Below are 23,872 nucleotides of genomic sequence, written 5' to 3' on the forward strand. Positions count from 1 at the left end.
AAAATAATTATTTATAATATCCTAATGTAGGATCATCACAGCTGCCTTTAACTCTGCTAGGGGCTTGTGCTTGATGCTTCTTCAAGAAGGGTGGCCCTGGAAGCCCACTGCGTCAGTGAAGTGATACTAATTGGTCAGCAATGTAAAACATGTGGTCCAGCAGAATTGAGGTCTATTCTCCTTGAAGTGTGATGTGTGCTATCTTTTTGATATTTCCATTAACGTTTAAATGTTGCCACATGGATTACAATGAAAAAGAATGTAAAATGGGGAGAAAAGCCAGAAACATAAAAATAAAACCATATTTATTTCAACAAAAATATACATACAGTGCATGATGAATATGATTTACACAAAATAAAATGAATGTGATATTCCTTCTAAGTGCTAATATAAAATGATCTACTCATGACTCATTTCCACGACGTATGGGAATACAAACACATAATTGGTTTATCTACAATATATATTTAACAAAAAAAGAAAGCAAGTGTCAACCTCCCAAATGGATACCACAAGAACCTGAAAATGCATTAAATTAAAAGATAACATGCTCACACAGAGAATTATGTGCACAAAGGGTGGGACATGTGCAGATAAGTGAATGTTCTGCCCTTTGAAAAATGTGAAGGCTTTTCAACACGAGATAGGTTCTGCTGTTGAACATGACATGAATCATTTTAAAAATTACCCAGATATTATAGAAATGTTGGTCAAATTTGAGTCTCTAAAACTTGCTGATAATGTTACATTTTGCTCTTTTGTTACCTAGGAATAATTTTAAATGATTGTAGAAATACTATGAAAAATGTATCTTCCGTTAAAGAATGGTATATACCTCTTTCCTTAAATACTGCTTTTACTGCATGCAGAGTGTGCTAATATGCATCTGGGGCACATGGCTTACAGAGAGAATCATTTATGCGAGTTGTATTTACGTTAATTTCCACGTTCTCTGGAACTAAACTCTGAATTTCTACTTCCTTAACTATGCATGCCCAAGTGCAAATCCAAGCGCGGGAAAACCAATTGCATTTTCCATTTTGGAGATTAGCATTATCTTATATGCATCCCTTTCTCTAGTTGGGTATTATATTGTCCTCTTAAATTAGAAGCATGATTGTATTTTCTAGTCTTAGAAATAAAATTCAAAGAGAAACTAACATGCCCTATAGCTCAGGAAAAAAAAAGTGAAATTTCTGTCTCTTACTTCCATATTAACTGGCATATCATATTTTATCAAAATTGTTGGTTATTAACTTTGTATTTTTAAAGTCAATGTTTGCATCTTTGTATGGAAACTTCTAATTTCATGTTATCAGAGAAAAAAAGATAAGTGTAATTCCCCCCGCCCTTTTTTACTTTAAAAGCTAAAATGATAAATATAGAATCAGAATTTACCCAGATTGGAGGTAAACTGTATGGATATGAATTTATGCTAAAACTCAATAAATCATGCTAGTTCTTAACAAATTAATTATCCTTTTCAGTGGTGAGCACTATGTATTTTACACAGTTCCAATATACCTGCTGTTCTCCACAGCTGGTGATTAGAGTGTTTCTCAGACATATTACTCAAATGTGTGTTAAAAATTCATTTATTTCTTGAGAAATTACAAAATGCGTCCCATAGATTGGACTAAAATGATGTGACACATCTCTCAGAATCAAATATATATATATATATATATATATATATATATATACACATACCTGTGTCATCTTACTAGACACCAGAGTGTAATTTATTTAATTAAACAGGATGGGTTTCAACTGTGTTCAATTTAGTAAACATTGAGTACAGTGACATAATTCTGCCTTTCCTTTCAACAATGCCATAATCATAAGCTTATACATTGTGATGAAGTATACTTTAGTGATATTATGATTACATTAACATTTTTCTGAATTTGATGCTGACGTATAATTCACAATAAGGCAGAATGCTAAGGGCCACTTGCAGCAGCTTATTAATTTAATTAATAAAACAAATGTTTTATTTTTAGTAACTCAATTATGGATAAAATAGAAGTATCCAAAATACTGAATTGAATAGCAGTGTTCCTTAAGGAGGATAAAATCTAAAATAAAATTATAATAATCTGATAAAAGATTGCTTTTCCTTAAAAGCCATTCTAATATTAGCCTCCTTCGGATAATTTGTTATTTTTCTGGAGAAAAGAAATGTCTGTAGTGGCATGGAGCCATGCTCTGGCTGGTAAATGCCTAACAACTGGTATTCCAGAAAATAAATATCCTAGTTTATAATGTTTGGCAATTTCTGTGGCTTAAATATTCCCATGATGGGGGATTTCAAGATAACAACATTGTGTTCCTAATTGTGGCATCCAATGGTTCATGATTGCATATTATCAATATAGCTCTTGAATAATGCAGCCCCGGCAGAGCTAACGACATTTAGAAATGTGATAGATACCAAAGTCTGGTTTGAAAAAAGCCAGGAAGTCATAAGATTGGATTTTAATCTTTACTTTTAACAAATTCATTTCATAATATGGCTGATTATGGTCACGTGGAGCAGGCAGTTTTCACAATTCCAGAAAACTCAACGACAACCTCTCACGAGTCAGCCACCGCAGGGATGCCTGGGAGGAAGCCTCCTGGCACGGCCTCTTTACAGAGGGAAGGATCTGACTAGGAAAAAAAAATCAAGTTTTCCCTTTTTACCATCCTGAGTCCTATTTTTCTAAAAACCACTTAATGTGTGAAAAGCAGGAGGCATGGGCTGTATCACCCAGTCAGGACTGGCTTTCAAGGTGGCACTGTTTGTCAGAAGCAATAGTATCATGAATGCTTAGTGGCCAGGAAGTACTGCCATGACTGGGCAAGGGCTGATTTTAATGAATTTATCAGCTACATCCTATAGTTATCATGGCCCTTCTGGGTTTCCAGACTGACCAAAATGTTAGCATTTAGAAGATGTTTTAATCAGTATGTGGGTAAAGCTCAAGGCAATATTTAGGAAGAGAAGTAGAGGTGGAAATTCAGTAGGCTGCTGCGTACAAATGTATCAAATGTATTAGATGTATCAAATGTACACTTAGTTGTCCTGAGGACACATGCACACTCTAGACCTTTGGGTAATAGTCCTAAGTGTGTCCTCCTTATTTGCTTTTGATAGATCACTCTGGTGGCTTTGTAAAGAGTTAAACCAGAACTGACACCTGCATTTGATAAGAGGAAAAACATATTTTTTGAGAAACAAAATAAAACAAAAGCCCCACTCCATTGTTTGGATATGTCATTTTCCTGAGAAATTGTTTGACTCTCCACCATCTCCCCAGATATGCCTGCTGGTACAGTTCTTAAATGAAAGCATGTTTGAGACAGTGTGAAGACAGCTGATGGAGCCACGTGACGGCAGCCATATTTATGCAGGGGAGATTGTTAAAAGTTTCATTTAATGTTTGGTTCTGAAAGTCTCGGTAAAGATGAATTATGATGTGGTTGCTTGAGTGCACTGAGATAAGAGTTGTCACACTTAAGAAATAGGAATTTTCTTGTTAAAAATCCTCTGTGGAAAGGTTGTACAGATGTACAATTCCCATAGGAAATGGTGCTGCTGTCAATGAATAAAACTTCATTTCTGTGGATTATGGAGGTCGACCTCTGATATTTCTACATAAGCATTTATTGACAAAGAAAAAATATCCTATGAAATGTCAGGCAAAACTGGAAAACTCTGATATTGGCTTTCCAGTTAATAAATATTTACAATATTTGAATCAAGATGGTTAATTTATAAAAATATATAAGCATAAACCGCTGTTTATAAAATATTTGTGACCAAAAAATTGTACAAGACATCCTCGACTGCATATCACTACTACCAAGTCCTACCAGCTTGATTAAAAACAGAATAATTAAAACCATTACATTAAATTACTAAAATGGAGAATAGGTCTGAGAACACTAAGATTAGTTTTCCATATAGAAATTCATTTTTAAAGGCTATACATAGTTTGGTAACAGCCACAGGTTATTAGTTTTACAACTAATTCCACTATGAGAAACCTCCGAGCGTTATCTTCTATTTTCAGTCTCTTGGAAAACTCAACATGGTCTACTTGAAAACCCTGTACAGGGAGGGAGCATTTTAGGCAAGTCGCTATCATATTATCCATGAAGACATACAATATGGCCCCATGAATGAAGTCACAGCAGAGAGGTATCAGTGTAAGAAGCCTCCATCATGCTCTGAAGCGATGTGTGCTTTGAGAAAGGGAAGAATATTCTTTTTCATATCACTTTATTCTGAGTGTTAATTCCAGTGATAAATTCTAATATTTCTATTTGGCTCTCCTCTGTCAATTTGCATACATAGCCAGTGTGGCAATCTGGAGAAGGACGCTGTAGATTGGGAGGTTTAAAGAGCAAGATGGTAAGGGCGGCCGAGATTGCCATTCTGCAGTCAAGTGCACTGCCTTGAGCCACTCACTTCTTTTGCATGGGAGTCTTCTGCAATGTGGTCTCCAAGGAAATGACTAACTTGGAATATTAGTAATTTTACATCTGGTGTTATTTTACTGTAAGGACAAATATGAGATCCAGAGTACCTGACAGGTACTGTGTATTTTATTACTGTTTGTGGCTTCACACATGTTCCAGGGTTCTCCACTTCACATATATTGACCTATGACAGACTGCAGACTCACACACTTAAGAGGACTCCCTGGGAACATGTCATAGAACTGTCTCTGCCTCTCACTTCCATGAAGTTTTCTGAATGATTTTCAAGCTGGTGGAGACTGTCCTTTGGGTCGTCAACAGGTACGGCCTTTACATTTCCTTGTAACTTTAGTACCTTGAAGAGTTTTCCCAGTATTCATTAAAGACTCTGCACTGCTGTGTCTAGGTGGGTTACCCAACCCACATCAGAGTTTTATGAAGAACCATGGTTTTGTGTTGTAGCTCATGACTCAGATCACACTTTCACCTACAGGCTTAGAAAGTAGAATCGCATCTAAACTGTACAAAGATTTGTACAAACATATACGCAAGCCATGTGAGTAATCAAGGACATGGCTTCCCATCACATAATTGCACTTACTACATGCATATTTTATAAAAGCCATAAGCTGGGCTGTTAGGTTGTCTGAAGTCAAGACTTCAAAGTGGCATTATATAAACTCACACCCTTTACTTGCTTACGTGGGGTGTGGCGTTCTCCATGTTACCTCTGGCACCATGGAAGCAACCTTGTTTCCTCAGGACACATTTTATTTAAATACTCTACCAATGGAATTACACTTTCTCAACTAACCTCAACCAGCGAGGTCTGTTAACCCAAAAGAGAAAAGATCGACCGGGCCCAGAAGTGCTGGCAAGGCTTTCTGTGTAATGTATTGGTCTTGATGTGAGTAAGACCCATGAGCACCTCACTCCGCAAACTCATAACAATAAAAAATAAAAACGACAGAGGTGGAGATCTTCAAAGCTCAATGTATTTGTGTTCCTGTTGTGTCTCCATGTTGGTAAACTCAGGTGTCAGCTTTTCCGTAAGTGCCTTCTGGAGGTCGGTAGCACTTGGGAAAAGCCATCAGCTGTAGCATGTTGAAAGCATATCTCCTGCATTTGATATTCTTCAGTACATTTTCTATGCGGCATCCTTCTCTGGGGAGAGGGGAAGAAAGTACAACTTCATGAAACACGGAATAAATAAATATGCTTTATTTGTTCAGTGCAGAGTTGCAGCAACAGTCCAAGTAAAAATAACCAAGATTCAACTCTACATTTCTTTTTCCACAAGTGATGATACATCTTACAAAATTAAATCCTAGGCCAGGCCCAATACCATTATTGCCTTCGGAAAGATATGATTAAGTTTCTTAACAGATATTTAACTTTTAATAAACTCTTTAAATATAATTTGCTCCACAATACAACTTTACTTTAATTTCATAAATATATCTGCCTTTGTATAGCTTTTCCACAAATTAACTATCTGTCCCTTAAAACACATTAAAATCTACATGTAGCCCTAAGGATGCAGTTCTAGGAATAAGGCATTTAATTTATTAAGTCTGGCCCTATAGATTTTTTTTTAAAGGAAGTTCCATCCCTATTTTACCTCACTGTTTTAGCTATGCAGTGCAGAGAGGAGATGGCTTTCTGAAGAGCCTGTCCCCTCTACCACAGTACAAAAGTCACAGGTGCTAAAAATGGCGCATCAAGACACAAATGAGACCTTGTTAAAAAGAATAGAAAAGTAGTCTGAAAGCCAAATCAACCCAAACAATAGTTACAAACAGGTTAATTTAATTACAAAACAGAAATAGCCATCCTTTTCATAAAGTCACTTGACAAAGAAGGTTAAGCACATGAATGGGTAAGGAATGATTAGGAACAGAGTAAGAAAAGCAGACACATTTCTATTAGCTGACGGCAACTCTGTTAATATTAGCACAGTGGAAAGAAAGTCTGCAACCACCACTTCCCGAGTGTCTTGGGGGTTTAACCGCTGCGCAATGTCCGACCTAATTTCTTTAGTGAATGACCCGGGATGAGGAGGTTCAGAACTTCAAGCTTGCAGGATTCTATTCTTTGTCTTACTCCAAAGACAGCAAGTTAAAAACTTGTCTTTAGCTATTTAATGGCGGGAAAGCACTTTTCCATAAACAAAAGAGCAAAAGAATCCACTCAATGCATAGTACCTTTTTTTGCCTTTTAGGTTTTAGGGAAAAACAAAATCAAGAACAAAACAAAACCACAATTCAAACATTTCTTCTTCTAATTTTTTTTTAAATTCTGTGAATCTGAAAATGTAGAAATCTTACAACATTGTCTCTTGTAGAGAATTAAAGTCCATTGTCTCTTGTAGAAAAGCAAGGAACATAGCATAAAACTTATTGGTATTTGGCTAAGAGTAAAGCAAGACTTAAAATGAGCCACACAACTAGCAGATGTGAACTGACAAGAAGCAGGGCGACAGGGTAGAAGTGTCGAGAAGTCGGCTTGTTATCGCTTAGGCAGCCTGTCTCAGGATCATCCGACTCATTCAAGGCCCCCTGGGTTTGTCTGCTGTTAAACAGGGAGGAATAGAGGAGAGAAGAAAATAGAAGAGCATTTGCAGAGCTTCGTATGTAATCTGAATCGAACACACACACATTATCTCATGCAGTACGTCCACATCAGAAGGGTTTATGCTAAGTAGCCCTGGGGGCCTTTGTGCCTTTCTTCTTTGGACTACATGGACAAACATTTTTAAAGACGATGATCCCTTTGCATTTCAAAGGGGAAAAAACCCCACTATGGTGACACTTACAGAGAAGCTCATGCTACATGCAGAAGGAAAAACTGGGTGGCCATAATGCTACCTGTACACAGGACTGCATGAATAAAATCAAGTGAGCAGACAGCGCGTATAAGATGGTTTGATAAATGCATCTTTGGGACATGAGAGCACAAGGACACGAAGCACAGGACTGGGGAGACAAGTGATGTGTCAGACACAGCAAACATACCTTCTCCTGGGATTCTACCTGGGTAATGGACTTAAAGTGGTTAAGCCATTCATTTCTTGACACGGTTTTGTCCTTTGAAAGGAATGAAACACCCTGCATGCCATCATAGCCAGCCTTATTATTAACTTAACAAATTTTGCCTTCAGCTCATCTTATTTAGAGGGCCAAATCTATTCCTATGAACACCTATTCTGAAAACAGAGGTATACTGCAATTATACTTCAGAAAACAAAATACTTATTTTCTGAGATCATGTATGCCATGTGTAAGAGAAAAATAATTTACTTAAAGATTTTGCTTAAAGACAGACAAATCTATGACAGATCTAAAATTCATAATCAAAATCTCAATGGCAGTCAATGGGAATGAGGTAGTTCCATTTCTATTAGCATCTCCAGTTTTAGGTCATTTGTGGGTTGATATGCTATGGAAATGGACTACTTCTGTTTCTAAGAATGCATTCCCTGAAAAATTTGTATACTGATTTTTGACCAGATTCTGACAAAACCAGCAGTTATATTTGGATAAATTATCATCTCACAGAATAATGGGAGTTAATATGAAACACTGGCTCAATGGTACAGACTGTTCTCCCTGTTTATTAAGACTTAAGCATTATAACCAGTGACAAACCTGACTATCTGTAAAACAAGATTTATTGAACAAAATGGAGGTAAGGGTGGACTGGCAAAATATATTCTCACACTTACAAATAATTATATTACTTGTTCCACTTTCTCTTAAATGTCTAGTGGACTAGATATTTTTGTGTGGTTGTTTTAACGTTAAAGGAATTTTATTTTGTTTGTATGTTTTTACTGCATTTGTATATGTCTATCTTGTGCCTATCTGTTGGCTGTGGGTACCAGAAAAAAAGTTGGGTTTCCTAGGAATTGGAGTCATGAAGAGTAGTAGAACTCCACCATGTGGGTTCTGGGAAATGAATCCAGACTCTTAACCTTGGAGTCAACTCTCTAGGCACAATTTTACTTTTTAATGTTCGTATCTTTGCTTGCATCTATGTACATGCATCTGGGGCCAACCTGGCGCTCATGGCAAACTAAACCAAACTGTAGCTACAGGTGGCTGTAAGGAATCCCATCAGGACCAGGAACAGAAACCACGTGTCCTGCAAGAACAGCAAGTGCTTTTATATAGATTAATTTTTCAAATATGAAATTGCACTAAAATTATATTATTTATCCCTTTCCTTTCTTCCAGCCAACCTGTCCCATGCACTTTCCCTTTGCTCTCTTATGGTATCTTTTACTTTAACGGTTGTTATACACACACACACACACACACACACACACACGTGTGTGTGTGTGTGTGTGTGTGTGTGTGTGTGTGTGTGTGTGTGTGTGAACTACAGGCAACTAAGTTATTCTGAGAATGCCAGGAAGTCTTCCACAGGGAAGAACATACCAAATAGATCTACTGTGGGTGGTCAGCCCTGAAATCACACACATACAGCGAGTACCCTAAACTGCTATGTTGTTGAGGTCTGAACCAAGTCTAGACGTTCTCAGAGACCCTGATGAAAGGACAAAAACAATCAAAGGAGAAAAAACCCTAGGTTTCCTTGCTCAGAAGCAGACTCCAGTCAGGAGCTGGAGCTGGAGTCTCAGAAATGTTAAAGTTTTTCTTGTTAACTTGGCTTTTTCCCCTAAAGAGACTGGAGTTATCAGTCCCAAGGCCACCATGTGATATGTCTGTAATTCTTTGGAAATAGGCCCTGTTCCCTTCCCTTCATGCAACCTTGCTTGATTGGCCTCCTGTTGACTTTGTTTTATGTATAAGAGGTTTTGCTAATTCTGCCCCATTTCCTCTCTGGAAATAGTATGCAAGATGTTGTACTTCTTAATAAATTTGCTTGGTATAAGACAGCTTGAACAAGACCTCCCAGACCCAAACTTCCTCCTCCTTATTCCCATAGTTCCTTATCTTCTAGTTTCCTGGTTCTCTCTCTAAGAAGAATAACCTGCTGGTACAGTTCAAATTCAAACAAGCACATAGGAGTACAGGAGAAAGAGTATGGACACAATATACAGATACGTAAGAGCTGTCAGCCCTTGGGAAGAGCCAGGAGTCCTGGCGCCAAACAAGGGATAGCAAAATTCTTAGGAGCACTTTTTTTCTTAGACCAATGGTTCTCAACCTGTGGGTCACGACTCCTCTCACATGAGTCTCCTAAGACCACTGGGAAACATAGATGTTTACATTAATATTCATAAGGGTGGCCAATTACAGTTATAAAGTAGCAACAAACTTAATTTAAGGTTGGGGGGGTCACCCCAACATGAGGAAGGAGGTTGCAACATGAGGGAAGTTGAGAATGGCTGTTTCCCATTTTCCCATGTTTCCTTTGCCGCTGTATTCTCTCTCCTTTTTTTTTTTTTTTGTAATGTATTACTAAAGCACTTAGAGAAGATATTTCATTTCACTCTAAAACTTGGCACTTGTTTCCCTGAAAAAGGTCTTATAAGTTTAAAGTCATGAGGATGTGTAGGTAGAAATTTAAATACTGGTCCAAAGTGAGAACCATCCTATGGGCAAGAACCAATCCCAGACACCATTAATGGTACTATGCAGACGATTCACTGCCAAACATTAGATGGAGCTCCTGCAGTCTTGTGGAAGTGTTTGGGAAGGACTGAGGAACAGGGAGGAGATAGGGAGTCAACATGAATACCAACATAATCAACTAACCTGGACTGTTGGGGGCTCCCAGATACTTAACCACCAACCAGGGTGAGCATAGGCTGGGCCTAGCCCCACCACACACACATACGTAGCAGATGTGCAGTTCTGTCTTCATGCAGGTTTTCCAACAACTGAAGTGAGGGCTGTCTGTTAAGCTGTTGTCTGTCTGTAGAATATGCTTCCCTAACTGAGCCGCCTTGTCTGGCCTCAGTGGGAAGGATGAGTCTAGTCCTGTAGTGTCTTGATCTGCCCGGTAGGGTAATACCCGATTGGGTAAAAGGTAAAAGGATCAGAAGATGAGAAAGCGAGAAAGAGGGTTATTTCTTGAATTTCTTTCCCTTCATGATGCCTCAGCAGAAGAGAATGTTTCTCATTTGGATCATACGGTTTTAAAACCACCCAGAATGGCTCTGTCTCATTTAACATAGCCAAGTTGCTTCCTCTTTATCATTAAGGATTAAAGATCTGTTAATTACTTCCACCCTTCATTTGTGGGTGCTGGTGGAGCTCGAGCTCTCTGATATTTTCGACAAAATGGCCTCCCATTACAGCGGGGGATTTTACTGAGGAGAGACGGAGGAGGAGCTGCACAGAGACCCAGGAGGGGGAAACTAGGAATGGCCCACTCAGCAGCAGAGTGCCGGGTTCCTCAGCAATGTGGGCCATCCCTGGTTCCCTGGAGACCTGCCTCCCAGGTTTGAGGAGTGAGGAGAAGCCAGTCCCGAGCAGGGAGGGTGGTGCAAAACCTCCTGAGAGGGAAAGGCAGAGACAGGTCAGACACCTCCACAATGGCAAAATATCTAGAACACTTCTCCCCTGCAAGTGTATTTGCTGTTTTCACGGCATAGGGTTTTCTCCCGTCAGAGGTGGATGCGTTAAGGCTAAACATGCACCGTATTAAAGCAGAGCATCCGCTGGCGCCCAGTCGTCCTATGCTCTTTCTGTTTGAGCAGGGAAGCTGACTCTGAAGTATGGGATTTGCCCTCCCCCTTCAGATTCAAGCATGTTTTTTCTCTGTATGTCCTTAACCCCTTTTCTGGGTCAGACCAGCCTGCTGACAGGAAAACCGAGAAGAAACAATCTGATAGAGAAATACAAAAATAAAAGTGGGACCTGAGCTGGTAACATTCCTTAGGGAGACTCGAAAATGTAATTCTTTCTCCTTCCCTCCTTTCTTCTTCGTTTCTTAGAAAACAAAACAAACAAAAAACCAAAAATCTCCAAGATAACAAACAAACAAACAAAAAACAAACCCCACTGTCCCTCACAACTACCTCTGTGATCAGCTTCCTTGAACTAAAAGGATGCCGTGTTATGGTTTTAATGTTTTGTTTTAATTTTGATAGTTTTACATGCTATTATACTAATGATAATAGGCATCAAAACCATAAAGCTGCTGCCACGAAAAACATCCAGGTGGGCTTTGCTGGGTCTTTATCTTCTTAAGAGATCTTTGTTCCAATAAGGTCTTCCAAGCCAATTTTATATAAATACAGGGACTGGGGAGGGAGCTGTCTATATAACTATAAAGTCACATGGTATTAAATGATAAAAACTGTAATAAAGATATTTTATTTATAAAAACTATTTTAATAAATGAAGATTTATTTATAATGATATATATATATATGTTTATAAAACAGAATACTAAAATACTTTTTAAGTTATAAATGTCCTAATAAGGTCTTCAGGCACATGGAGGCTAAGATTTAAAGATAATGTGTATGATATTGAAGTTTATAAGCTCTAAGATCAACAGTTACAAAACTGGCTATAATGCATGTAAAATCAAGGTATATTTTAAAATAACAGGCTATTAAAATATTACATGCTAGTTAAACATATCAGACTGGTATATGACCTTATGGGTATTTCTCATGTGAGGCTCTACACTGTGCTCTTAGTCAGACTGATCCACCATTCTTCTTTGTCATTGGTGGGGCTCATACATCCTTCTGTCTGGGTGACATGTATGACCTATGACTTTGGAATCCAGGAGAAGTCTAAAGTACAGTTTCTCAGACATTGTCAATTTATTTAATCGCTTGGGCTTTCCAGGATCTAATAATCCAGGTTACCCCATTTGATTGACGTTTCACAGTATGTAGTGGGAATCTGGTACCCTGGTTACAGGATGATATTCCCCTTAGGGACGTGCTTCATGATTCAAAAGAAGTCTGTTCCTCTAAGTAGGTGAACTGAGGTGCTGGTTGACTTGTCCTGAAGACATCCACCTGGTCTGAATGAAGATAACCTCTTAAGATGTACTCATTGGCTACATCCTCTTATAATGGCTCCAGGAGTGGGGGAGGGGCTCAACTGGACCTTTAACTGTTAGTCCCAGCCTTGAATAGTGTGATCGTCTAAGAGACTTTCAGGGAAAAAGAATGACTATAACAAGGATGTTATAGTATGAACTCATGGATGTTTACCTGCCTCATATATTACTGAATGGGAATTCCTATATTTCAGAAAACGAGAGACACTTCTAAATTACCTTATCAATTGTTCCTTTACTAATTACGTAAATTTCCCTTCTAAGCTACCCCAAAAATTTATTGTACATGTTATGGGAATCTAAGCCCTTCTTCCATCAATATCCACTTAATATTACAGTTGAAGTACTTATGTTAACAATCCATTTGATGACATTAGGAGACATCCGTGAGTTCAGAGAACTTCGGAGTCTTTTAAATGTTCAGGCACCATAATTCACCTGGCCTCAAGAAATAAAAAAAGGAGCTTTGAGACCTGGACGATGGGTTTCTCAGGAGCCTTAATGAAAGGACAAAAAGAACCTAGTTCTATGTCCTTGCTCAAGAGACTGGGCAAGGCCAGTCTGGAGCTGAAGGTGGGGCTTCAAAGCAGCTATGCTTTGTCCTGGGAACTTGGCTTTTCTCTTTAAAGAGACTGGAGTTGTCAGTCCCAAGGCTGTTAGGCATTCAGTCTGTAATGCCCTGGATTTACCCAGTGCTCACTTCGTGCAACTTTGCTGGATTAGCCTCCTGTTGACTTTGTCGCATTGTATAAGATATTCTTTGAACTCCGTTTCTTCCCCCAATCCCCAGAAAGAGTATATAAAATGCTGTACTCCTTAAGTTTGCTTGGCATAGACAAAACTTAAACAAGACCTCCTGACCCCATGCTGTATCTTCTTTGTCTCCTACCTCCTTCTCTTCTGTCCTCCTGAACCCTGAAGAACGATATAATTTATCCAGGTCACAATCTCTCCAGCCCCAAGGTATAGTCATTTTTAAGATCTCAGTACCTCGAATGTGTCTGATAAGGCACCTTGCATCATGCTGCTATTATTATTATTATTATTATTATTATTATTATTATTATTATTTTGGCTTTGAATTCCTTACATTGCTGGTGAATCTCAGAGAATCTTGAGTTGGTCAAAGGAAAACAGAATAACATCTGCCCTTAAAGCACTGGGTGATAAAGTATCAGAGAAAGAGCAGTGTGAGCATACATGGGATTAGAAAAGTGCCCCTGGAAGTCTCATGATAGAAGGTAGGGGAAGGAGTCCTGTGAGTGTCATGGTAATGTTTCTGCTGAGGCGAAGCATTGCCCACAAGCTTCATTTCAGGTTGCGTACAAACGGGAACAAGAGAATGCTAGCGCAACTGCATTTGAATTGACTGTATCTAAAGACAGAAAAGGAGAGGTGGTCCAAGGAGTGGATGGACAGACAAATGAAAAGGAAGACTCCACAGTTGTGTACTCCATGTCCACATCATAGTCAGACATGACAGCACTTTGAGATTTCCTACCATGTTCCTTCAGCGCAATCAGCCAAGGAAGCACATATTCAGTGGTGGTTTTAGAATCTGAACACCTATGTCAAGATCTGTTCTTTCATGTATCATTTGGGTGCTCTTGGGAAAATTAGTCAACGTAGTATGTCTCAATTTCCTTGTCTTTAAATTGGAGGCAGCCTAGAGCATAGAACTTCCATGAATTAACATGTGTACATCAATGCATGTTAGAAAAGAGGAAGCATATCACAGGCATACAATAATAGTTGCTATGGTCATATCACTTGTATATCAGAAAAAATATGCAGCTTGATAATATAGTTCAAACATTTTTTACTAGGAGTGATGCATACCCCCAAAGGCCTGAAATCCAGTAGACCCTGAAGTGAGTATGTCCATAGGGTCTTACCATGGACCAGAGGACCCACGAAAGCTGCCTTATTTCACCTAGATATTTATGTATATACGAGTACAGTGCCCAGGCAAACAACAGCCATAATTATTTAAAGTGGATCACGTAGTGTCACATAGCAGTACTTCAAATGCTGTCAGAATTAGGGTCTGTGTGAAAAGAACTGTTGAAAATAATTGACCTACCCTAGAGATGGGGTAATTCTAGAAAAGGTACTTTTTAAGGAACTTCATCCTATCCACGTTTACCATGTAGGGGACTCAGTCAGAGACTGTGTGCAGGCAGATAGAGCAAAGGAACAAGGGGCCAGTAGGCTCTAAGATCCAGATGTATAAAGAGAGGCCCCGAAATAACACTCGATCTTTCTAATGCCAGCTATTTTCCTCTTTGGGCTGTATATACTTCATCAAATAATATTACTCCCTTGCAAACTCTTCATACCCACACAAATTATAGAGTTCTTGAAAACATTAAGCAATATGACACATGAAAGATACTAAGTGTAGTACCAGGCATAATCTAAGGCTAACTAAATAGTAGCTCTTGATATTGTAATTATTACAAACACCATCCTTACATCATATACCTCTGGCCTGTCAAGTTTTAATGGGAAGGCTATCTTTGCAACTTCGTTAATGTTATATTTCTCCAACATTTTCTTAAAAGAATAGAGTGGTCTATTGAAATTATCTCCCTCCCTTCTTCCTTCCTTCTTTCCTTCCTTTCTCCCTTCCTTCCCTCCCTTTCTTCTTTTCTCCCCTCTTCCTTTCATTCTCCTCCTTTTCACCAATACCACCACTGCTACCACTGCTACCGCCACCATCATCACCATCTATCAATCATCTAGCTACCTATTTATCAATTTGTCACAGGGTACATGTTGCATGCTGATTGCAATTTCAGGTTCAAATATTAGCTAGAATTTATGTGTGTGCAATGCAGAAGTGCCCTCTTTCCTAGTAGGATGATCCGGTAAATAGGATCTGCTTAAGGAATAGAGCACTCAGACCGATAGGGAAAACAAGGAAAACTAAGGGTGAGAAAATGTTTGAAAATGATGCCGCTCACTCCAAGTTAGAGTGCTAATTTCTATCCAGTTGCACTTTTAATCCCTGCCACTCAAAGAACACACTTCCTATTTTACAGTCTCGATGCTGGATGTGCTTTCCACATCAACTTTGGAAAGTCAAAGGATTTTGTTTTCGGAAGGGCAATTTTAGAATCAAATTAATTTGTTGCTTATTAACTTCTATCTCTGGAGATTAAAGTAACGCATTAAACTTGCCTCCCATATAATCAGCACATAACTCAGTTAGAATTCGAAATAGCCTCGCCATGAAGCTGCTAAATGTGTGAAGCTAGTGATGTGTCCAGAGCTGACAGGTGGGTTCAGGACTGCCCTCTTTACTCCTGCCAAGAACAGCAAAGACATTTCTTTCACCAATGGACTTTTACGGTCTCTGCCTGTTGAGGACTGTAAAGGATGCTCTCCGTAGTACTATTAGCAATTGCTTCCCTAGAGATTATGAGAAGTAACTGGAGACCACCTTTCGAGGCACCCCGATAATTCAGTGTCATTAGTGCTGTTTAGCAGTGACTGTGGATCACCATGAAAGCAAATCTCAGTGGAGTTCCCAGCAGAAATGCAACATGATGAGACATTTAAGGGCAGTCACTGAATATGAAGGATAAAAGTGATGTTCAAATACCTGTCAAAACAATCACTTAGAATAGGAATGAGTGAAAGACGTGTCTCGTTTTTAAACACATTGCTGCCTGTAAGTGCAGGTGGCAAAACAAACAAAACCCAGTATTCATGACTTTATAATATTTGCTTGTTTTTCTGTTGTTGACAGTGTGAATGTGGGGGTCTTACGTCACTCACCACGGGTATGCGCTCAGTCATCCAGAACTCTGCACTGAAAACTAGGATGCCTCGCTTGCCTAGTTGGGTACTCATTCATTAATTGTTTGGTTACTTGGTATTTTATGTATGTTATAGTACTTCAAGCTCCTCAAAGGAAAATCATAAATTAAAACTAATTAAAAAAAAAAAACAACTTTTCTTCTCCCCAGTAACCTGAGACCATTATGTTTAATCTCTCGCTTTAAGTTTGGAGTTCTGGAAATACCACCTTGCCTTTCAACCCATTCTTTCAAAGTCAATATCTTAAAGAGCTTTATTTGACCCAATACTCACTTATACATCAATATTTATAGAGAGCCGTGTTTAAGCCCTCCCCCAGCTTTTGAATTATATTAGAGTTTAGATTGTCATACCAGTATTAAATGAATGTGAGGCATACTGGTACCCATGAGAGCTTTGGAAACGCTCTGAGCAATCAGAGAACTGAATACCCTCACATTTAAAAGGACTTTAAAAGAAATCTTTATATTGAATCAAAACACACAATACCAGAGGAAATAAAGACGTCCCTTCCCTTCTATAAGGTATGTAAAAGGAAGAGTTTCTAGAACATAATTTCTCTGGTCCATGTTTTCCTTATGGCATAGGCTAAGGAGAAGAGGGATGTTTGTTTTTCTTTTTTTGCTTTTATCGAGTTAGCTCAAGATCCACGAGACCACGTGACTCCCCACAGAACCAACAAGGGTGCTAGACCTGCACCTTCACCACACATAGATAGACTTGGTGACAAATGGCCTTCCAACAGTTTCAAACTTCTGGGTTATAGCTAGAATACTAGAAGAAGACCTGCAAAACTGTGTAACAACTGTGCACATATTTAAATCAACATGCAAACTTCATAAATGGTATTAAGGATGGAGTCCTTTCTATTGGTCTCGAGGTAAGGACAGCCTTTGTGGCTGGTTGCAGGGTCATCAGCCTGAACTGTCTTCTAGTTAATTCCGGACTTGAGTTTAGAATATGGTATTAGCACATGAACTCTAGGAACAGCCCAGTTCTAGGGTTGGAGAGAGGACTCAGTGCTTAAGGGCACTTGTGGCTCTTATAGAGGACCTGCTTCAGATTATCAGCACCCGTGTTAGATGGCTCGAAACCACCTGCAGTTCCAACTCTAGGAGATCCGTTATACTGTTAGGCACTTGTGTGTGTGTGTGTGTGTGTGTGTGTGTGTGTGTGTGTGTGTGTGTGTGTGTGTGCGTGCGTGCATATACATGTGTGTGTGCATGCATATATGTGTGTGTATGTTTGCAGTCATGTATGTGTGTGCATGTATGCACATGCGAGTTTGTGTGTGTATGTGTGTGTGTGCGCCTGCGTGTGTGCAGGCACATGCGCAGATGACCTCACAAAAATGAATAAATGTAAAAGTAATATTTTTTAAGTATTCAAAGAAAGAGACTAGGAAGATACGTCACTGTTATAGAAGCCCAAGTCATGGACTGGTTCTTTCATAAACATAAGCATAGACAAATTTTGTTCCAGAGAGTGAGTAAGCATGAACTGTTACATAAAGCCCTCAGAGAACATGTCAGTCTTGTTCGAGGGGCAATGTGTAGATTCCTGGGCATCAATTTCTGTGGAGAGGATCGCTGTAAGAGGATACCACTGTAAGCAGCCCAGGGAAATGTATGTGGGTTTAGAACCATTCCCTAGCAGAGGATAGGGGTGACCTTTAAGCTGGGATGCTCCATTGGCTTGGAAAAGAATGTCTGTGACTTAGTATAGATGACAAATATTGGAATTCTTGGGATGCTGAGGAAGCATGTGAGGCATAGAAACATGTCCGCAGCTAATGCCACCACAAGAGAACTGCCTTCCCTTCTAGAAGTTTTGTTCATTCCTTACAGTGACTGAAATGGAAATTACATTTATTTTCATGAACTTTCAACAGCTCCAAATCAGGGTCACACAGGTAGAGGTTTGGAGTCCCACCTCTTCACTGAATAAGCCACATTCCTTTCAGGAAAGGAATGGAGTCCCTTTAAGCTTAAGTTTCCTGCGAGCACTCAGATGCAGGCAAATGCAGTATCACTCGGGCTACATTTTCTCCCCTTCAAGCAGGTAACAGTTCACCAAGACGTAGTAGGTAAAAGCACTACTCAAGAATTCCAAGCAGGTTGAACGTCTGCTGGGTCTCTAAAGAAGTTCTTGTCATTCTGATCTATTTTGGACTCAAATTTGAGAACTAAAGCAATGTAAAACTGACCTATTAGCTAAAACTAATTTAATTTTCCCTGACAATACTTTTTGTTTCAGTTTTGAAGTTTTTGTTTCATAAAATACCTAGAAAGGAAAAATATCCCCTTGGGGTGGCAAGTATGAGTGGTATATTTTCAAGTGGTTTACACAGATTGCTTTCAAAAGGAAGGACATGCGTGTGGAAGTGTCATTCCCAAGCAGAGAGCAAGAGAAGCCATATATCCGGTCTAAGCTTTCTTGTCTCTATAAAAGGAACGGAGTGATGGAGAGATAACGAGTTTTAAGTAGAATGCCTTTCATCAGACTTTTAGCAGAGAGCTAGTTTGGGTCTTTGAGTTTTAGAAAGGAGACGATTTGGATGAGGTCCAGAAAGAAATATTACAAATGGGTAAAGCATCAAGGAGAATCATTGTGGAGAATAAATTAATAGTTTTGTGTGTATAAAAAGCCAATGGGTAATGTGCGGGGTATTTTTTAGCATACGCAAGGCACGGTGAAATGAATTTGATGTATCCATTTGAGGTTTGCTCTGTAGTTTTACTTCTTCCTCATGTTCTTTGAGGCTAGAATTTAAAGCCTGTGCCCCAGGAATGTTCAGAGGCATTGGAAGTATAGGCTTGCCTGAGCTAAACAGATTAGACTTCTTTCATGACAGAGAAACTGTGAAGTGTCCGTAGCGAAGGGCAGTGCATAGTAACAGGATGTGTGGAGGCTGAGGTAGAACTAGAAGAAACAGGAGAATAGAACGGAGTGGGGAGGGGGGCAATGGAGGACAAGGGGTGCACACACACACAGCAGTGTCTTGGCAGAGAAGACAGGTGCCAGGGGGATTTTGTGTAACTAACTGGTAATGAAGTGCCACCAGGGGTAGGCTGGGGAATGTGGAATGCCCTGGGCACAGCCATGTTCTTAAAGACGCATATGTAAAGTCTGACTTGGATGCAGGGAGGTGAGATGACAATACTTGGTGGGGATAGATTAAAAGAAAAGGGAGGGCAGGCTGACCTTGGATGCAGACAGAGACAAGCTCCAGTGCCAGCCAAAACCCATGGCAGGACCAGAGCGCCAAACCAGAGACTGACTCTAGGCAGAGATGAACTGAAATGTCCACACTGTGTATTTATAAGATATTAAAGAAACATGGGCCTGGGAGATAGTTCAGCAGTAAAGCTACTTGCTGCCCAAGGATGATGGCCTGAGGGCAGATCCCTGGCCATCTCATAAGCGCCTGGTGTGGCTTCTGTACCCATTACCTCAGTCCTCCGTGAGGGTGGGGCAGACACAGGGAGGGCTGCTGAGGCCCTTGGAAATTGCAGCTTTCTATACCATGCAGTGAGCCAGGCAACTGAAATTCTGTGACTTTCATTAGTACATGTGGATATGCATCTGCATACAAGCATGCACACACACCACATACACATAGCACACACATATACATACAGTGAAACAAACCCCTAAATACATTACATCTTCTACACATCAGTGAGCAAATCAATAAGACAGTTCTGCAAATAATGGGTACATACATAGAGATATACATTATCTCGTACTTAGGTAATTTGATTTTCTTCGTAAAGATACTCAGACAACATGGCTAATTGTTTCAAATTAACAGATCTAAAAGGGGTCATTAAACACTGTTAAAATATTTTCAAGTGTCAACCATTGTACTTTGCCCTTTAATCCATAACCTTCTGAGGTTTATGGTGAGATACTCCTTATTCAGATGGAATTAACGGTCAGGCCCTGAGGCTTCTTTTCTCTTGGAAAACCTTGGGAGAGGGTGGTGGAGCTTGGCTCTCCCTGTGCCTCATTTTCCTTGTAAAGCTGGAAGCCCAGCTGGGTAGCAGCCGCACTTTAGCTCTGTCCTGAAACTTCTAAGAAACCAGATGCCCATGCTCGCCATTAGCCTCTAGCCACCAGGGATGTGAGGCAGATATTGGTAACAAGGCACAGTTCATATAGAGGTGTAGGCAGGAAAAACATGAAAGAAAATAACACGGCTCCTTATTATCTAAGTCTATTAAGTCTCAACTTCTCCCCTTTAGAATGAGAACAGTCATATTTCCCACAGGATTGCTGTGAGAATTACACAAACACACACAGTACTTCTACCGTAGTAAAAATGAGTAAATAAAGCAATTTTAAAGTTACCTTCTGTTTCTTTCCCTTAGGTACTTGCGTGTTTGTGGTTGTGTGTGTAAATGAACCATGTCCTGCCAAGATGTAGCCTGCTTAGCTTTTTATGTCTTTCTCTCATGCATGGCTGTTGAAGCGTTAAGGATGTGGGATGACATTCTTACCTGTTCATTATCTATGAGTCAGGGTCTCACTTTATATTCAAGACTGGTCAATAACTCATTACATGGTCCAGGGTGGTCTTGAACTTGCATTAGTCCTTCACGCCCGGCTTCCCAACTGCTGGCATGGGCCAGTACACTCAGTTTCTCCTTTCTCTAGTTCAAAACCTTCCCTGGGGCGCAGGGCTGAGGCTGTGTGCACAACTGGATAATGAGGTTCTTGTTGTTTGACACTAATGAATCTTAAAGTTGTCTTTCTAGCTGCCACTTCCGAATTACATTGTTACGTCCAGTTAGATGTTGAACTAGCATCACAAGGCCATAAGGCTAACACGGTTTCGTGCCAACTACTTGGCTCACACCAGACCTTCCTCCTCAAGAAGGGCACTATGATTTGAACGTAGAATGACCCCAAGAGGCTATTGTGTTTACACATTTGGTGTGTCGCTAGTAGCACTGATTTGGAAGGTTCTAGAACTGTTAAGAAGTGGGGACTTGCTGGAGGAAATGTGTTACTGTGGGAGGTTTTGAGGTTTTTACAGCTTTGCCTCTTCCTGTTCATCTCTCCCTGACTCCTTCTGCCTCACGAGGATGGAGGTGAACGGACATCAGAAAATAACCCACCCATAGCGGAATAGTAGTAAATCCTAAGTGGAGGTAGTGGTTTTCAGGTACATTTTCTATTCTCCTCTTTGCCCTTTTGTAATGACACTGAAGCAGATAATCACCCCAGGATCCAACTGAGCCATCACTTAGGTCACTTGAAACAATGTGCCACAACAATGCTGGAAATGGCCCCACTGTTTGCCAAACAGATGGCCGCCGGGAAGAGTAAAAATACCACCCTGAGCCAATTGTAGTAATTGCCTGAAGTTAACTTTTCTGATTAAAATAAGAAGTGTTGCAGCAGCTTCGTTCTAGAGTTAGCTGGAGAATTCTAAGGGCACGGCTGATTCTCTCCCCATCCACTTCCTTAGTGTTCCGTTGCACATCATTCAGAAGGCCCATTCAGGACTGACTGCTATGCTCACTTCAGTAAGACAGACTCACAAGCTCAGAGAGGAGTACTCCCCTGCACCCAACACTTCACTTCTGCTTAGATTCCTTCTAAATTGCTTAAAACCTTCCTTCCATTCCTTCCACTCAAATTGGTGGCACTAATAGAGACTCTTGCCGGTCCTCTTGGCCCAACCTCTGGGTTTTCATCGGAGGCTCAGAGCTCTAAAGGGATGAATGCTGGCTCATTAGCAGTATAAGGGGCACAGGGCTGAGGCTATGTGCACAACTAGATTAATGAGGCTCTAGCTTTTAACACACAAAATCCTGCTCTCATAGTCCATCTTTACCAAGTACTCACTAACTCCTCAGCCTTTATATACCATGGGGACTCATGAGCTCACTCTCGCTGAGATGCCACTCACTCCCCAGGTTTTTACACACTGTGGGACTCGTCATGTCCTATTCTTAATGGAACGCCACAGGTTTACACACCATTGATATACACTCTCTCTCTCTGTCTCTCTCTCTGTCTGTCTGTCTGTCTGTCTGTCTGTCTCTCCTGAAATGCTCCCAATCACTAGGAAGACTGGATGCCATATATATGACTGAACACCTCATTGTTTTCCTCAACAATCCTCATGACACATGGCAGGCATTCCCTTTCTTAGGTAATGATGAGTCCATCAGTGTGACTGCTTCAGTACTAAATCACCAGAGCGAGAAATCAAGATGCAAAGGAAAGGTGGATCTAAGCAAAGGATCCAAGCAAAAGAAAGTGGTATAGTCTGGATTTCCTGGTTGTGAGGAACACCATGACTGACCTGAGGAGGAAAGGGCCCCACACCAATCATTCATCCAGAAAATGCCCCCCTCCCATTGCCATGCTCAAGGCCATTCTGATGGAGACAACTCAATTTACGTTTCCTCTTCTCAGGTGACTCTATAGTTTTCAATTTTGAAAAAAAAAAAAACCCAGCACAGGTTAGACCTGTTTTATGGTTGAGAATGTATAGGCTATATTATATCAAAATTGTTTATATCCAGAGAGAAGACAGGCTATGATTATCTTTATTAATGTGTGCATGCATCTCAAGTTCAAAGACAGTAAAATGAATCAAGTAGGTTATGGGGATTAATATACTTCAATCTTTACCTAAATGCTTGGTTTATAAATCAGACCCCTCTGGAACAGTGAAATCAATAGAGAATTTTAGATTGCAACAGTATTTGAGATTACATCGATAAATGTATGGATGCATGCAAAATTCTGATGGAGGCCTAGAAGATGACATAGAAGAGATAAAAGCAACAATGTAATGAATGAATGAGCAGCACTTGAGAGTGGCAGGATGTCAGTCCTTGTCTAAAGTGTGCATGTGCTGGGTGTAGGATAGATGTCTACTAATATATTTCTGTTTGTAAAGTTGAGTCTATCAATGGGCAGAAATCCATTTCATGGGCAAATTAAAAGATGGTGATTTACAAAGAACTCTAAAAGACAAAGTATTAAGAAAAATAAAGAACACTTCAGAAACCATGCATCACTCCTCCAAACCACAAATCAGTTATCTAAAGGGCTATGGCTTATTCTATGGGCAGTCCCATGGATGTTAGGAACTGATTTCATGCCATTTTCTCAAATGGCTTATAACTGCTGAGTTCCAGAATCATAGGAGCTACCTAAAATACTTCCTTTTCTTTTCCTTTACTAGAAAATACAAACAAGTAGTTAAAGAAAATACCGCTGACAGGAAGTTGATGATGAAACTCTGGAGAATTGATTTTGTAAAGTGAGATTGCAAAGTCAATGTAGCAGTGATTCCTGACCACTCTTACTTAGAAATAGGAAGCTAAAATTCTACTTCCTTGTGCCTCAAATGGCTGCATTTTAATAGATGAATAGGTGTTATTTCAGCAGAAGACATGTTTGTTTCCTCCATTACCTAAAAGCATTTCCCACTAGAGAAAGAGTAACAAAAGAACAATAAGTGATTAAAATAAAGATTTGCATTTTTAGCCTGGAAGTTTTGATAGTTCTATAAATATTGGGATAGTCTTCTTCCTAATGGAAATTAGCAAGCACA

At 39.8% G+C, this 23,872-nt stretch overlaps 1 protein-coding gene across 13 annotated transcripts in view; it reads right to left on the reverse strand.

The window, feature by feature from the left end:
* Positions 1-288: 288 nt before the first annotated feature.
* Positions 289-23,872, reverse strand: part of Inpp4b (inositol polyphosphate-4-phosphatase type II B) — a 743,006-nt gene continuing 719,422 nt past the window's right edge. For 7 of the 13 annotated variants that reach the window (XM_087593770.1, NM_053917.2, NM_001431397.1 and 4 more), the window contains 1 exon segment: positions 5,677-7,041. In XM_087593770.1, the coding sequence (XP_087449896.1) occupies positions 6,867-7,041 (175 nt within the window). In that variant the 3' untranslated portion in view covers positions 5,677-6,866. 13 annotated transcript variants of the gene reach the window in all.

Source organism: Rattus norvegicus, chromosome 19, assembly GCF_021556685.1.
Source record: "Rattus norvegicus strain SHRSP/BbbUtx chromosome 19, alternate assembly SHRSP_T2T, whole genome shotgun sequence".
Lineage (NCBI taxonomy): Eukaryota > Metazoa > Chordata > Mammalia > Rodentia > Muridae > Rattus > Rattus norvegicus.